General features: G+C 29.0%; 1 protein-coding gene and 1 long non-coding RNA gene across 6 annotated transcripts in view; one reads left to right on the forward strand and one right to left on the reverse strand.

The window, feature by feature from the left end:
• The window catches only part of LOC132917005 (lachesin-like), a 109,549-nt gene that overhangs the window by 28,379 nt on the left and 63,060 nt on the right, over positions 1-18,110 (forward strand). For 3 of the 4 annotated variants that reach the window (XM_060977504.1, XM_060977503.1, XM_060977505.1), the window contains exon 3: positions 15,470-15,553. The exons of the other annotated variant lie outside the window; for it this stretch is intronic. In XM_060977504.1, the coding sequence (XP_060833487.1) occupies positions 15,470-15,553 (84 nt within the window). The remainder of the gene's footprint in view (positions 1-15,469; positions 15,554-18,110) is intronic. 4 annotated transcript variants of the gene reach the window in all.
• Positions 1-18,110, reverse strand: part of LOC132917007 (uncharacterized) — a 58,931-nt gene that overhangs the window by 11,533 nt on the left and 29,288 nt on the right. Inside the window, exons 2-3 of one of the 2 annotated variants that reach the window (XR_009660233.1) lie at positions 12,827-12,923; positions 12,437-12,761 (exon numbers count right to left, since the gene is read on the reverse strand). The exons of the other annotated variant lie outside the window; for it this stretch is intronic. This is a non-coding gene — a long non-coding RNA (uncharacterized LOC132917007). Of the gene's footprint in view, positions 1-12,436; positions 12,762-12,826; positions 12,924-18,110 lie in introns of those variants that run through there. 2 annotated transcript variants of the gene reach the window in all.

Consider the following 18,110-nt stretch of genomic DNA (forward strand, 5'->3'; position numbering starts at 1 on the left):
TCAGATAGTGAGTGTGTGTGGTGCGGCTGCAACAATTTGTTTACGTTTGCCGCGCGGGTCTATCGTTAGCCGCCGCCACCGCGTATATAAGAACAGAGTAGTTGTCGACGGCGTGGTGGAGGAGAGTCATGTAATCTTTTCCAAGAGGTTTCCTTATTACATATCTCTCCATCCCCCCCTGTTACACCCCATCCGACCTTACGCACACCCACCACCAGTGAACTATTTTTTTCCACGATATCCCTCGACAAAGCCATTGTTTTTATTATGACGATAAAACATCGCTACAATATCCAATGCGGGAAGTGCTGGCGGTGGTCGGGCTATAGCTAGGCCAAGCGAAAAGAACCCAGTCATTCGGATTATGCATTATACAGGATAAACTATCGTAATTTTTTTCTTTCCAAACATCCCTCACCCCTCGCTCACACAAGCGCGTAGGTACCTCGTTTTCATCGTCGTCGAGTAGTAAGTCGTGTGTCATCGTTTTCGTTTTTCGCCTTTTTACCACATATACGCGCGCACATATGTATATATTACTATACATGTTATAACCGCGTTTTTGTCAGACATTGTCTATACAATATTTTTTTACAGGACGCAATATTACATCATTTCTCGCTAACGTGCGCCAAGCAAAAACTAATATGTTTGCAAAACGTTTGGCTTCAATATACATACATGTACATATAAAATATATTAAGAAATAATGTTTTCCGGTTCGATCGTCGTAATAAAACAATCACAACAATCATATATACATGCGATATTATGCATATTGCATTTGATTTGATGCTGAATGTAGGACAACTTATAAATTATATTGGTTAGATTGTACGTCTCGTCGTCTTGTATAATACGATTCAAAAATAATGAAATGTTCATGCGTAGCATAAAAATAATTGTGTACGATGTCTCGATACTTTGGGGATATTAACATTATGTTAGTAATTGTACATTGTTCATATTCCCTGAGTATTGTTATAAATATTTCTTAAACTTTTGTATTAAATTTATAGATTTTTCTAATATCTAATACACATTTTATAAATTAGTTGTAATGTTTTTTAAGCCAGTATATTGTCAATGTCTTAAGTTGAGTTGTTGTGTTTATTAATGTATTGTAAGACAATTAGTTTCTTGAAGTATAAATATAAATTGTTTGTTTGCACAATGTATGATATAATTATTTTAAATATTATTAAGTTATGAAGTATGTATGTATGTATGTATGTATGTATGTATGTATGTATGTATGTATGTATGTATGTATGTATGTATGTATGTATGTATGTATGTAGGTTTAAATTTCACACGGCTAAAATAAAATAATTTTATACAATTTTAAAATGAAAAATTCACATAATATAATATTATGTAAGTATACGATTTTAAATATAACTAATTTTATAGTTATTAGTATATTAAGTATGGAAATTAGTGATTAGTGTACTTATTTCATTAGTATATTTATGTAACAAATACCAAATATAATGTTTAAGCAATATAGGTACAATATAAATATTATTGTACTGTTTATATATTATACATATATCCTTATAGGCAGGTATTCTTAAAATAATATTGAAGTTTTTCAAATAATAATATAATCTAAATTATAGTATAGTATCGCGAAGTAGATATATAGTGTCTAAAAAGTATGCGCGTCTCTCAAGTTGTTTTTTGACTCTTAATTAAAAAGAATCTTGTATACTTTAAAAGTACTTCAATATAGCCAACATCCACATAATTTGAATTCATATTTATTTACATTCGTCTGCTGTGCAAATAAATATTACAACACACAAATTTAATTTTAATTTTTATGTAAATCTAGATGTGATTTATGCTTTCAGTTTTAAAATTGTATTGAAATTCTTTATAATATGCAATAATATCTTCTAAAAAAAAAATAGATCCACTTAGGTTAATGTGGTTTATTGTTAAGTATTATAGTATTGGTGAATAAGTGGAACAGACAAGCTACTCCTGCGTAACATAAATTTGAACCAATGATAAAAACCCATTTATTTCTATAAACACATTATATATGTACATTAACTTTTTCTTAAGTCACAAACAATATGTCAAACAAATTGCATTTGTAATCCAAAAAAATTAATAATAAATTTTAAAACTATTAATAAAGTGGATCACTAGTATTTTTAAACGTGTATTTTTAAGCAAAAAGTTTAGGTATAAGTTAATCGATTTTTGAAGATATGTTTACATAAATCATAAATTGGAAACAAATTATTTCTGTGGAATTTGTTATATCTATATCGTTCAAATTATGAATTAAACAATAATTGGATGTGTAATGTCAAGTACAAAGAATATTGTAACACGATTTATACTTATGGTAACCATATTTTCTTTCGCATACGCATAATTTTTTTCTTCAAATTTCCAATAAAGATGTTACATTAGTAAAATGTAATCAAAACTTATCGGACGAAACAGTTAAACTCAATTGCATTTTTCTTACAAGTTGTGTGATATTTTCTATAAACTATGTACATATTGATGAAATTGTAGGAAGTTTTTGTTTGCATCTATTCGTGTACGATAAACATATTACGGTGAATAATACACATTGCCCGCGAGACTGCAGCAATATAAATTATGGGCAACGGTTGTCGACCTCTCGAGTGTTCTGAGTGTTAAGATTCGTAGGTAATCGTATTATCATTAATTACAAACGAATTCCTATGTGTAGTACAAATGTATAGTAGAATAGTAAAATTATCACCCGATCCGATTTAAAAGTATCAATCGATTTTAGCGAAACAAAAGAAAATAACGTCGTAAAGCGCATTTTATAACAAAATATTATCATATAGCTATATTATAATATTTACGGGTCATACAATATAGTTAGCATATAACAGTTACCGTATACATCATTATTATAAATTGTTATAACAATATAGAGGATTGGAAATTTTCGATGTGAGGTTCGACCTCACGACCCATTTTCAGTCGTGTCGAGATAAAAGACTTCTAGACAATAATTATAATAATACAATCTCGGCATTTTATCCGGTCCGCGGTAGTCTATCGTGTTTCATTTTATACGTGTTTTCCGTATTGCTATAGAAATGTGCACCGGTATTCACGATGGAGGTAAAAATTAAACACGCCGCCGTTACTCTACAAGCTTATTATCATATTTTATCATACACAAGTACTACATATTATTATTATTATATACGTAAATATACACTACTACGGGGCGCTATAGTATTTATTCACTTCGACGAAGTGCACTCTAGTTAAGTACGTTACTGAAAAGAAGAGAACAGATTTTTTCCTTCTCCTCTCGTCGCGGTCTACATATATATTGTATAAATATATTATATATTTTTTAGAACACCACAGATTTCCGGTCACGTTGACGTCCGTTTGCTTTTACTCCTCTCTCCCCCTCGCTCCTACACACATACATAACCATTAACACCTCAACACCCCACACCGCGGCCGAGCCGTTTGACGAATGATGTTTCGCGGCGGATACGCGGTTTTTTCGTTATTCCTTCATCATCCCTTTTCCCAACTCTATCAGGGCCACTTTGGGCGATGTGTTCCATTAGGCGACTATCGCGTATACATAATGTATGTATTATGCAGTACGCACAGCTAGTCTAAGCGCGTGTGTATATTATACTCTGCTGGATGTGCACCACTTTAACGCATCAATCCGGGCGGCGAACGACGAGCGATTTTACCACCATCCACCACTCCCACCAAAAATATTATATTCTTTCAATTCGCCTCCGTAGACGTTCGTGTTGGTACGTTAAAATACCCGAGTGTACAGCATACCTACATGGTTAGGTACTGTATAATATATACATGTATACATCGGTAATATAATATATGCAGAGTACGTATATAGCGATCACTTTGTACATAAACATATTATACGCCATACGCGTGAGGTGTGCAGGATTACTATGGTCTATGGTATAGTGGTTTTCCGAACAAGACTAGTGTACGGAAATATTTTTATCTCAAAAACTTGGCAACAAAAACATTTTGGGCTCGACGGGCGCGATACGAAAACGCTTTTTTCCCCTCTTACGAGACTATCTCTATATTATATTATGTTAAACGTTTTGTTCGGTTGCGTATCCCGACGACGGTTGTACAGTACGAAATAATAATAATAATATGACGGACTTGATATGATAATTTGTCGTTTAACAGCCACGTTTGCCAATGTAAAAACCAATGTAAATCCAATATCCTTCCCAGATTATTCGTTAAAGTATTTATTATTTTTTAAAAATATTTTCAATATATTATTTTAATATTTTTAGAATTTTCAAATTTTATTCTTATGGTATAATTACTTAAAAATTATGATTATTTTTTCTTATATTATTGTTATTTAAAGATATAATTGTTATAAAAAAGGACTTATGTATTCATACTAACCATTTATAGATCAATATATAATATGATTTAATTTAATGATGCCTGTAATTTTGTATGTGTAAAGATCGTTTAAAAGAATGCTGTCTTATATCAAAGCCGTAGTTGAAAAACAATTTCGGGAGCGAGATGGGGTCCAGATTCGTGAAACCCCTAGTACGGTATCGACTCTCCTGGTAAGAGGACCTACTAATGTTTATGTATAGTTATGTATATAAATATAATATTACCGAACAATAAATCATTTTATTCATACCATCAAGGTCGTTTAAATTGATGGTCACAAAATCGTTACAAGGCCGCGGGGATCTCATACAACTATACAATATGCACAAAGTTTGGATAACATTTTTTCTTCCATTTTTGATTCACAACATGAAAATGGACCGCGTGAGCATTAGGTACTTCCTTTGAAGTTTAGATAATTTGTATAGTGTAGACAGTATAGTCTAGACGTGTCAAACCGAATAAAATGTGGTGTCGGTCATTTATAGTTTTCAATTTATTTAAATATTTACATTGCCCGACAAATCTCAATTGCCTGCGTATTTGTATTACGAGATCGGCGTGTGATTATATTATTTGCCCACTGTCTAGCTGTCGTAATTAATGTAATGCATTTTATGTCATAAGGGCACACTACATACGTGTTAATGATCTACAATAATTATTTACGATCAAATCGACAGGCGCGCCCGACCGCATCAAACAATCTTATATAGCTGGCTGTATTCTTTGACTTCGCTAGGATTAAAATTAATCTATCTTTATATCGTTTTCCATTTCGCTAGAAATGTGTAATACAAATAAAATAAAAATGATTACTATTATGATTTATCACTTTTTAATTTTAAATATATTTTTATGTAAACACAAAAAACTAGAGCTAGATTTAACTAATGTTTAAAAGTCAACGTAAATTCAATTTCGTTAAGATTGGTATTCGTCTTAGTATGATTATATCAAAATGTTTGCTTTTAAATATATTTTAAAACCATTTATATTTCATATTTGTACTAAAGTATAATGATAGTAATATAATCTGTAACCAAGGGCAGTCATTTAAAAAAAAAAAAAAAAAAAATGATATTAAATTTACGTTAACTGAAACTAAATTCATGTATGAAGTGTGAGTCACCCTATGACAACCTATAAAGGTTGAAAAAAACTATAAACACTCTCCTAGTCTCAAGAAATCTATTGATATAACTTTTATTAAAAACGGTTCAGTAGTTTTTTGAGTCTGCAAAGGAAAAATAAAGAAACATTTATTTATATAATATATAAAAGAAGATATCTCGGTTAAAATTAGGCTTGCAGCTTGTATAGATTTGGGATAAAAAACGAATGGATTTGTATACTTATCTACAGCGAAAATAATATGTTAATATATTTTCAGTTGGTAAGTCATGTTATAACTATAATATATGTAAATTGTGTATAGATATAAATTATAATAGTACTTAAATAATAAATCTGATCGTTGCTTTTAGTCTTAAGATTCCCAGCGGAGCGTAGAATTGGTTTTATATCGATGTATATTTTAAATTTTTTTTTATTTTTATCTTTTGTGTCTGCCATAGCCTTTTGGATTTGAAAAATTGTTTAAATCTTCAAATTCGATGATGATTTCTGACAACCTATTGGTTGTTTAGTTGGTACTCAGAGAAGGACTCGAACTAAATTTCCCCTTCCTTTCATAATAATTGGAAAAACCTAAAAAAAAAATATAGAAAAACGAGAATATATACGCAATACTAATCTAAAAAAAGGTTTCATGTTTTTCTTTTCTAATCCAAAAATCCGTAAAAACTAAAAAGGTAATAGTTTTTATAAAATATTTATGTAAAAATTATTTAAACATGGTGTAATTTTCAAGTTTTAGGCTCCGTAAAAAGCATCTAAATTTAATGTACGATTCTTGATTGATTTTTACTTATAGCATTTTCAAAATTTTTAAATTTATGAATAAAAGTTTTTTTTATAGAGAATTGAGAAGTTATAATTTTTAAAAAATTGAATATTTAAATGAAAAATAATTTTTTTTTATTAAAATTATATTTAGTTGGAATTATTTAATATTAAACTATAGTATAAACTCCGTCAAAAGCCATAATAACCATGAAAATTAATGTCAAAACTCGGATTTGGTCAAAGTTTAAATAAATAAGTTTGTATTTAGTGATTAATAATACACATTGAAATCGAATATATATATCACAAATGTGCTATTAAAAAATAAATTATTAAAAACTTTTAGAGCTTGGTTGATATCAGATACTAATAAAATCATTTCTTTGGTCTTTAAATTAAGTTTATTGTTTTTATTTACACGTAGACAACTTGACAAGTATTTTTGATTATATTTGGTTTACTGTTCACTATAGGTGTATTAAATTGTTATTGATTACCATTGTATGTTAAAGAAATAAAATGTTTTGTAATCTCATTTATTATTTCAGTTTTATATTCATATTTAATTCTTATTTTTGTAAAATACCTATATTATCCGTATTAATATTCAATTAGTTAATGACGTCTAGCAATCTTTATTAATTCTATTAATTTATTTATGTAAATTATAAATTATAATTTATAAAAATTACATAATATTATGTTTTAAAATTACATAATAAAAAAGTATTTATTTTTATTTTTAAATATTCTCTATTATAAAAATAAAAATAATTTTTATTTAGTTTTTATCAACACGAGTATTGGATATAAAATAGAATAAATAATTCTTACTTATAAATTATGACAATAGAGTTAAGTTAATTAATTTAAGTATATTCTGGAGTAGTTTTAATCAATACGTGTATTAAAAGTACCTATATCAAGTAATAATACTAGATTTCAAGGAACAAGTAAATACAAATTTCAAAAGCGCGTACAACTTTTGTATATTGAGTTTTATTTCCGTGAAATTATAATAACACTGCACTTGTGATAAATAATGTGCATAATTGAACATAAAATCGTATACCACAGACTACGAGTATATTCAGTTTTTCTTAATTAAAAATGGCTTAGGAAATTTTAGCGATATATAAGTGACAATAATAAAAAGGATAATCTCTTTTCTTTTAACTTAGTAAATACACATCCTGAAACATTTTTAAAAATATTTGTTTTTTCATAATTTGAAGTCATTATAAAACAATAACTTTTACTTTTTTAAATTTTATTATTTTGAAAGTCAACATAAAATTTTAATTTCATATTCTTAAGCTGTATATTTTGTTGAGAATTTAAATGTATAAAAATCAAATTTTGATTAATTAGTTATTAATTTAAGTAGGGTTGAGAATTGTTGAGATAATATAAATGTTAAATGCTAAAGAAGGACCTCAAAATATTTGAAAAACAACAAAAAAAGGCATTTTAAATGTAAAATAAAACAATTGAAATGTATCAAGTTTCCAATTAAAATTCAAGTAGGTGAAACAACAGTGTCTGAAAATGTTTACCAATTCATCGTGTTTCTACTCATAAGTTTTTGTGTTCAAAAAAAAAAACTGTTATAATATAATATTTTGATTAACAGAGGTCTTTTAACAAGTATTTTATCGTCTATCATTGATTAAAATTCCACACATGTGGATACGTACTTCTTAGCTTTTAGATATTATTTGTTATTTTAAATTTAAATTCAAAAACATGTAGTCTTTTCAAACTTATATAGATTTATACAATGAATAATGAATACGTACATAATTATTGTTATGAATTGATAAAATAACTAAAAATTTAAATTAAAAAGAGGAAAAAATAAAAACAGCCTTTGTTTGGACTTTTTTATCTTTATTATATGATGTTTGATATACGCTAGATAGATGTTTGAGGACTGACGAGTAATCTTCTTTGCTCTTGAAGCAGCGGGAAGCGTGATTAAAGTAATTTGAGGTGTGCTTATAAACTTGGTAGTTATGACGCTGCGGTGGACCACTCTTGGTTTTATAAAATATTTTTTTTTTTTGATCATGGTGTATATTAGTAATGATAGATTGCGAATATCCTTATTATTGTTGTCAGATTTGAGGTTATTGAAAAACAGAAGAAGCGGATGTCCGTTTCTTTTAACGTTCGTAACACGTTGTTCCCATCGTTTAACTCATCTGCACCAAAATAAAAAAAGGTATTTTTTCGACCGCCTATTCGCGCTAAATTTACTTAGGTACGTAGTAAAATGATTTTACATGATAATAATAATCAATTAATTATATTTTTATTTTTAATATTTTAATAGTTGTAATACAAATTTAATTAATATCCCTAATAACTATGAGTCCTTTCGCGCTTTCTTCAAAACACAATTGTATAAATAGCATCATAATAATTTTACATATGTAGAGATTTTAACCAAATTACTTCATATTATATTAAAATCATTAGAAGTTAGAATTAACAGTATCCATATATTATCAATATACCTATCCGTCTGCAAAATTTACAAGTTAAAATAATTAATGCAATGGATATTTATGAAATCAAAAATTAACACATTATAATTATGTAAAAATAGTTGTATTTAGCTATAATAAAGATTAGATTGTTTTGAAAAAAAGTAATAAGGGTGATTGATTATTATTTGAAATTAAATTAAATTAAATTCTTATTATTGAAAGTTATTTTTATAAATTTATATTATTGGCTATTATTTAAAAATAATATATATTATTGACAATAATTGAATTATTTTTTAAAAAATGTGTTCTATATTAACTATTATTATAGTCTATTATTTGAAAAAAAATTGTAATTGATTATTATCATAAATGAAAAATTATATATATTTATAATAAAAACCTCGGAACTTTGACTACGTTATTGCTTTGATTAGGTTCCTTGACGGAGATTCCGTGTATTTATCGATACGCGGTAAACAAAAACTAATAATGGCCGGCTATTATTAGTTTTTGTTTTTTACTCCAATTATGTAAATAATTAAAAAAAATTTCTCTGTGATAACAGTTTGTACTTCTCCAGTAATTTGTTTACGTCACCTCAGGGAAGTATTCATTCAATTTGAGAAGTTACTATGTCAGAGTCTCAGAAATATTAGAGATGAGGGTTGGATACTTAGACGATGCAAGTTCTTAATAATTATTTTTTGAGGCCGTAACAATAATTGATGGAGTAGAGATCAAAAATCAAGAATAGAATTATAATTTAGGCATCCATGTGAACGTATAATCAGAAGTGAAGGCGATGACGTATATCAGTAGAACTGGTGAGTTGTGTTTTTGAATACAGAGTGGTTATTACTTATTAATGTTTTGTTTTGTTAATATAGATGTATGGATCCCGAAGGGTTGGTAATTTGCTTATTTGTAATAGTTAAATAGTTTGAGTAAAATTGTTGGATTCTATACATGATAGATAAGGTATCGAGCTCGATCGCATTGTCACGCACATGTTCCCGTGAGTTACCAAAGAGGTGAATCAGTTTGGTAAGTAGAAGGATTTTGTTTTTTTCACTTTGCGAATTTGGTGGTGACGGTAGTTTTTGTTTAGATTATTTTATTTTATGAGAATGAGGAGGCCATCTATTTGTGTAAAAAATAGAGAACGCACTTTATGATATAAATTCATAAAAATAATTACGTAAACGACAAACAGCGATAATGAACAAATATATCGTATATGACTGTGAAGCGGGTCAACACCGTACTGCATTAAATACTTACTAATAACTTATTTACTACTTGTTCTAAATTATACTCATTAAAATTCTGGGGAAAATTTTCTGCTCCAGAATATAAAATTTAAAATGTATATTGGCTTTCAAAACTTTAAAAATTGTGAAAATATAATTTTTTCTAAAATAATGTTTTATAATGACTTAAAATTAGGTAAAAAAAAGTATTAATAAGTGATGTACCTATAAGAAATGCTCATATTGCATATTATTTTCTTTGGGCATACTAATGTCAGATTTAAGGAACTATAATAACTAACTGGTACACTGCATTTTATAACGCATGGCTCTAAAATAAAATTGTATTTTTGCTTTTTAAGTAATTTCTTTTTCATACTTTATATTGTTATGACGTACGTGGATATTTATGACTTATAACATGCGCAGATAAAGTTTTTTTACATGTTTTTAATTTAAACGTATAATAAATAATAATTCTTCTGTAACATTACACCTTTTTTAAATTTTTAATTGTTGTAACTATACAAAAGTCGTGTTAAAAAAGTTTTCGAATACGTATACACTCAAAACGAAATGGACAATTCTACAATAAATTTAATTTTGATTTTTTCTCTTCTTTTACGTTGAATGATTTACGTTTTAATCTGGTAAACGATAACCAGACTGCAGTAATATGGAGTATAAAAGTCAATATTTAATCACACAAAAAAAGTAGATGTATTTTCATCGCTATGATTATATCGTTATTATATTCTATATGTTAGTTAATTTACGATCCGTATATTATATAATATTATTATAATAATATGTCGGACATACTATTTTTGACTAAAGATAAATGGTTCGAATTTTTAATATTTACATGCCTGAAAATTTTTGTTTAATCAATATGTCAAAGATGTTAAATTTTGTAATTCGTACCTATATATTATTATTAAGGAATGATCAAAATCATGCCGCTGATGTTTATTATTATTGTTATTATTTTGAATTGTTCCTTAGGATATATTATAGTATAGCTATACGGTTTTAAATGATGACGTTATGCGTATAGATTATAGGCAGGATACATAAGCGAAACGTCCCCCAAACGATAATAATTTCGGACTTTGTGGATACCCTCCCCCCTGGGCCTTAGTCTGTGGTTGCTGCAGCATAGGCAGTATTGTTGTGTAAGCGCGCGCATTCGTCGATAAGAAGCTTTGTCCTAGTCTACATGGGGGACGAGGCGTATAAAATATATATAAAGAAGGGCCAGGCAGGAATCGTATCGATATACACATACACGCACGCAGTGTTATCATCTGAAGATTTACGACGTTATATTATTCCATATGTATTTCCATAAAACGACCGTTTTCACAGCGTTCTCGCTGGACTACGAGTGACTGCTGCTGGTGTTTACGCGCTCACAAATACACGTGCGATTGGTGGAAACCGTTTACCACGATTGTGGTAGACGAAGAGAGAGAGAGAGAGAGAGAGAGAGAGAGAGATCGCGACTATAATATTATTGTATATATATATATATATATATATTATATCATAAGAATTTCGTATTTTTTTCTTCCTTTTAGTTTCTTTTTTATTTTCAATAATTTCTCATCGCGAATTTCGTTCTTCTCGACCACACATGAGCTGCAACTTTCGTTTCTGCTGCTGCCACCACGTGTTTGGCTATTCGGATTTATCCTCCATAATAATATAATAACGTTCGGCAATATAAAGCCCCCGCGGGGTTGGTCGCGCCGCCGTGCATCATCATCAGCCAACAGATGTGACGTCGGCCGTATATAGTAGACGTTGTTCTCTATATATTTCTATTATATCATCTGCGGGTCATATAATAATATAATAGTTGCCGCACGCACATTATTTGAGAGTTCGCATTCGGATTTATTGATTTGTCCTGTTGGTCGAGAACGCGTCTCGAAAAGAAATTCGACTTTTGGTATTATTTTGTATTGTATTTTATTGTTTTTTTTTTTTATCAGGAAGTCGATTTCATTTTTTATTTCCACGAAAACGTTATCGGCTTTTTAATATCATATATAATATAAATTATTGGTAAACTACACACAGTGATTCCTATCTGATATACACTTTAATATAATATATACTGCCGCAATAGTCGGTCGTAAATTATAAACGTATTATAATATATTATTTTCAAAAATATTTTTACAACACAAACCCCCTTTTTTTTATACAAGTGATGTTGTGACAATTGGCAATAGTATACCTACTCTTTTTTTATGTGTTTTTCGACGACAACGACGACGAAAACGAAATAACTATAATTATATCCACGTAAAAAATAAATTACAATTACAAAAATTCATTCTAACTGCCTATGTATATAATATTAAACATAATCATAATATTATGTATGTATACTGAATATCCTGCCAACAACCATGCTATAGTAATTGCGTTTGCCGTACATTAAGCTTCGTCGATGCGTGTGATCTTTGTTTATCGATTTTGTTGAACCATAAATAAAACATGCACACGCGTTTGGAACATATTTTAATTAAAAGCCTTGTACAAGCTAATAATTTTAGATATATTATTTTTTCATGTTTGTTATCGATTAATTGACGTTATTTATAACTGTTTTAAAATGCTTGACAGATTATGATTGTGTATACTATTTATGTATCTATAAATCACATAGTTTTATATTAATATTTTATACCAAAAAGATCGATTAAAATCATCGCTTACAAAAGATGTAGATGCCCGACTCCGTATACTCCAAACCTGGATTTACGTATTGTGCGTGTTTTAACCCGTACCGTAGCATACATGATTTTTGGCCCAACTGAAACCGACAACAGTCAAATAAATTCTCGGAATATATTAATAATTATGTATACCATCAATATTTTAGACTTCTATATTATAATATAAACAAAAATAATATACGCAGTGGCAAAAACGTTAAATTGTTTTGGGGGAGGATAGGCGAGGATCTTTTAGCTATTGTTATTTTTTTTAATCATCCGCTAGTATTAATGCAGTACAACTTAGAAAAAGTCAGTAAAAATATATTAAGTATAAAATATTTCTGTTTAAAATGTATTTTCTATAGTTTTTGTTTTTAATGGATTAATTTTTATATCGTAATGTTGATTAGAGTTTCAGTATTATTTACTTATAACTGTACTTACTAACGTGTTATCATTAAATTTAGAAATGTATTAGTATGTGTGAAAATGAGAATTCATCATAAAAATGTTATTATTTAAATAAATGCATAAAGTTATCGTTATTTTCAACCGATGAACGAAAGTGTTATACCTTGTATATATTATATTATGATAAATTCTTAACTTATAAATCACTTTAATTTAATGTAAAAACTATAACAAAGAAGCTTACCTAACAGTTTCTATTATGTATAATATTTTTGTTTATTGTATTGCATTATTATGTATGAAGTTGTTCATTAGAGAAAATAAAAATCTTAACAAGAATTTGTAGATACTTGTAAAATATTTTCTTATGAAGTATAATAATATTTTGTTCTCAAATAACAATCGTATAAAGTGAGATTCGTTCAGATATCACACACAACAATACATATAAAAAAAAAAATAATAAACGACTTAAAGAAAAAGAAAAATAACTTCGGTAGATGAAAAAAAAAACAATTTTTCAAACAGCAGCAGCTTATTGAAACAGCACCGTATGACCCTTATTGAATAGTTAAAGGTTTACGGTCTTTTAAACTCGTTCACCTTTCATTGAGTTTTTTTTATTAACTTATGAATTTAAAAAAAAGATATTTTGTTATAAAAATTATATTCTTATTTACAAGAAAATAATATCTTCATCATTGGTATTGGTATAATATTGATAGTACATATAATATCTTTTTATGTTATAAGTAAATTAAGCTAAACATGTATTAACAATTTATTTTTAAGTTTAATTTAGTATTTAATGTTTTTAATCAAAAAAATATGCTTATATGTATGATTATAATATATATATATATATATATATATAAGCAGTAAAATTAAGTTAATTATAATCGCCGTTACCGTAATTGGTTCTAATAATGACGATACATTGAGAATATCCACAGGTTGGTAATAAATCATCGATATTAATGATGAAGTTTTTAAACACACTTCCATTTTTAGTATTTTTATTGTTACCTAAGTATTTATATTTAATTTTAGAGAGAGTAAATTTATTAGCGTGCAGACAAAATACACCGAATCGTTTTTCTTAGCTTAAACTTTTCGGAAATGTATACGTTTTATGGAAATTTGAGTAAAATAATACTATATAGTGTTCTTGTATATATTTTTAATATAATGTTTTTAAGTTTTAAAGTGTTTAAAGTTATAATAATAATTACCATTTCTAAAATATAATATTTATTAGAGAATATATAAGATACTCATTTAGATACTATCCAAACATACCAAGCTGGTGATATTTTATTTTTGATATTGATAGTTGCTATTTGTTTATACTACCAGTTATACAATATTCTCGATGAATCTAGAACGGTCTTCCCAATCCGGGAAAATTTAATATTTTTTAAGACCTCGAGAGGAAGGAAGGAGTTAACAAATACAATAAAATAGCGTGCATATAATAAAAAAAAAGATTCTGGTTCTACAAATTGTTTTAGATCAGAGTTCCTAACCTTTTTGTAGCCGTAGATCACCATAATACAGCTTATATATTCTTAGGAATATGAACCATTTATACTTGTATGTGGCTTATTGGTTTAAACACTAGTAAATTTCATATTTTTCGACTAAAACATAGACCGGTACTCTTTGTATTTAGGACAGTTAGTATGACGTGTATACTTTGGAACTGTATTTTCGGTAACAATGGTAACAAATTACTGAATCACAGTAAGTATACTGGTATTTTCAAACACCAAAAATGCTGAATACTAGTACTTAAATAAATAATACCAGTGTCCGATAATAATTATTGGTGTACCAAAAAATACCACCAGCCCTATTTAAAACTTAAAACCCGACCTAAAAATATAATATACATTACGACAATAGCAATGAATATGAAATTTAATAATTGTATGATTAAAAATGTTAATGTACGTACGTATTTGCATTTATTTTAGCTGATTGTAATTGGATTTATCCAAAATAATTTTATTTCATAATTTTATGTTAGTATACTGACCAAAGAGTGCAAATTATTAAATTGTAGTTATAATTTTAATTTTGTATTTTGCAAAAAATAAAAAAAAATAAAATAGTTAGCCACTACCATATTGTGTCAACCATACGTATTTGGTACTTAACGTGTGCAATAATACGTTAAAATATCACGAAATATAATATTATTTATTACAAACGTGTTTTCGTGTTACAGGCGTTTTCATAGTCAGCGGTAACCCACAGCAGACGGGAAAAGAAGTCGATCCGAACGCAAATTCGGTGAATCAATTCAGTCATGGTGAGTGCGAATAAGCAATATAACATAAAATACATCATAATAATATTATACTAAACGGCACACGCCGCGTATTATATAGAAATGTTAATTAAGTTCTAAAGCCGACTGGAATAATAAATAATACGGTGGGTGAGTGGGTGTATGGGTCCTGCGCTTTTACCATGCCCGGACAACAGACGGTGTGTGGATCGGCGTGCGTCCGTAAACGTATTTGTGCGGCAATTTCATGGTCAACCGCGCTAAGGTACGGTTTTTTTTTTTTACCACATCCCATCGCGGAAACGTAACAAATTGTTGTATATTATATAGTAGACGGCGAATACTCGGTGTATGCACCGTCTACTGTATAAGATACACCGTATGAACTTTTGTAATGTCGCGCTTACTGTTTTGTGTCATTTAGGTGTACACGAATCTATGTAGAAAACGTATCTCGTATAAAAAAAGTACACACACACACACACACACAAATTTTTAACGTTAAACACTTCAAACAATAAATGTTATTGAAAATATATTATTGTAGTTACAGAATAACTTTTTGTAAAAAATAATTCAATTTTTATTTTTTATCGTTTTCAATTTTTTTTAAGTTTTGACTTCTTTGAACTACAACATTGTTAATTGTATAATATCCCGTATCAGTGTTACTTGTATCAGAGTATTTCAATATATAAAATTCAAATTTCAAACTGGTAGTTAATTAGTTTATTTTAAGTTTAGTTAAGTGGAATTTAGTTCATCAATATTTTGCGAGGTGCCTCTTTACTGTTCCACGACGCTCATCTAAATGCTAAATATTTATAATTATTCATAGACAATCCGCCTAAAATTCGATGAATACATCAAAATGCTCAAGAATATCATCTACTTTATAATTTACAATAAAAAGATTAGTAAAGTTATCATTGAAAAAATAAGTTTATATCACCACAGAAAACTCTTAAAACGGTTTAAACAATCGAAGTATTTGAAAATATTTCGCATAAATTCACTATTAAATGAAAAAAATGGGGATGCATGCTTGGAAAATCATTCTGTATAATATATATGTATACGTTTATTGAGCATATGTGCGTGTTGATGACGATGTCACTATAAGGAAGAAGACTGACATGGATAGAGATACAGAGAAAGAGAGATGGACTACGTAAGGTAGAACGAGGGTGAGTAGAAGAACTGAACTTAAAACACGATAAATTTAGTGGCGCGTTGGACACGGGTTGCGCCGCCGCCGCCGTTGTCGTCGGTACGAAAGGGGTAGCGGGGACTCGTATTTTATACCTGTGCGCCGCGGGTGGGGGTGCGCGAGTCCCTCAAGACTTAAGTCGATCCTTCCGTTTCCGACCCTCGAGCCCAATGAATATCTTCGCGTTCGGCCACTATAACTACCTCTCAGAGATAACGGTTTAATTAAGTAATAATTTAACACGTAGCGCGGCCCGCCAACCAACCGAGTGTTGTGTACACGTATTATATATAAACACACACACACACAAACATACATTCCGCCCGAGAAAGCGCAACATTTATACGGTCTGTGCACAATGGTTTCTGATGCCGCTGATGCTGTTCTGGGGTTCCCGACGTTGTACCGGCGGTGGTGGCGGCGTCACGTACCCAATGGCGTAGATTACGACGAGCGATTCCACCACGCGAGCATATTGAGTGGCGGTCGCAGTGCTTGTAGGGGTAGTCGCACCTCCACCAGGGGGATAGTTGTTACGGTGGTACGCATATTATACGCGTTGCATGTAATTGTAGGTACGCTGCTGTACGGCCCGGAAGAGAATGTCGTGAAAATAATATGATATACCTATTCATATTATAGCATATACCTACTGTATGGACGTATGGTTACATAAGAAGTGAGTCGATCACTAATTTTTTTTAAATAATCGATTTTAAGCGATACCCGTTCGGAAATATAATTTTTCGTGTTAGAATAATGGCAAAATGTTTTAATATTTTTAGCTATTCATCACAATCATGGAATATTAAAAAAAAAAAAATAACCCTCAAATTTATTCAAAATCAAATCCTATTTTAATATCGTTCTGCAGGTATTAACAAATTGTAAGTCTCGAGCAATAATACTTTTAAAATTATCGCAAACATAAAAAAATACCGGTTTTTCAAGGTTATTTCTAATATGAAAACTACTGTAAGTCAAAAAATAACATTTCACCCGAATAAACGATCATAGGTATAAAATAAACCATATCATTGTTAGATAAGTTAATTTTTCGTTTTTGCCAAGAATATCAAACAATTGATTCCTGTTACTTTTTTGTGGTTTTTCTGGTATATTTATTGTACCTATACTTTAACATTTATAATTATTTATCACAGAAGTGCAGATTGTATCTGTACAATGTTTGTTGACCTCAAAAATACGTCTGTTCCAATAGTTCGCTCTACTCTTGAAAACTTATGACAGATGACGCAAAAAAAAAAAAACGAGTAACGGACGGCAAATGTGGGATTTTTTGTGGTTAATAAACCTATATTATTGAGGTTTAGTCAGTCTCTCTTGATAAATTGAGCGAAATATAGC

The sequence above is a fragment of the Rhopalosiphum padi genome, chromosome 1, assembly GCF_020882245.1.
Source record: "Rhopalosiphum padi isolate XX-2018 chromosome 1, ASM2088224v1, whole genome shotgun sequence".
Taxonomy (NCBI): Eukaryota; Metazoa; Arthropoda; class Insecta; order Hemiptera; family Aphididae; genus Rhopalosiphum; species Rhopalosiphum padi.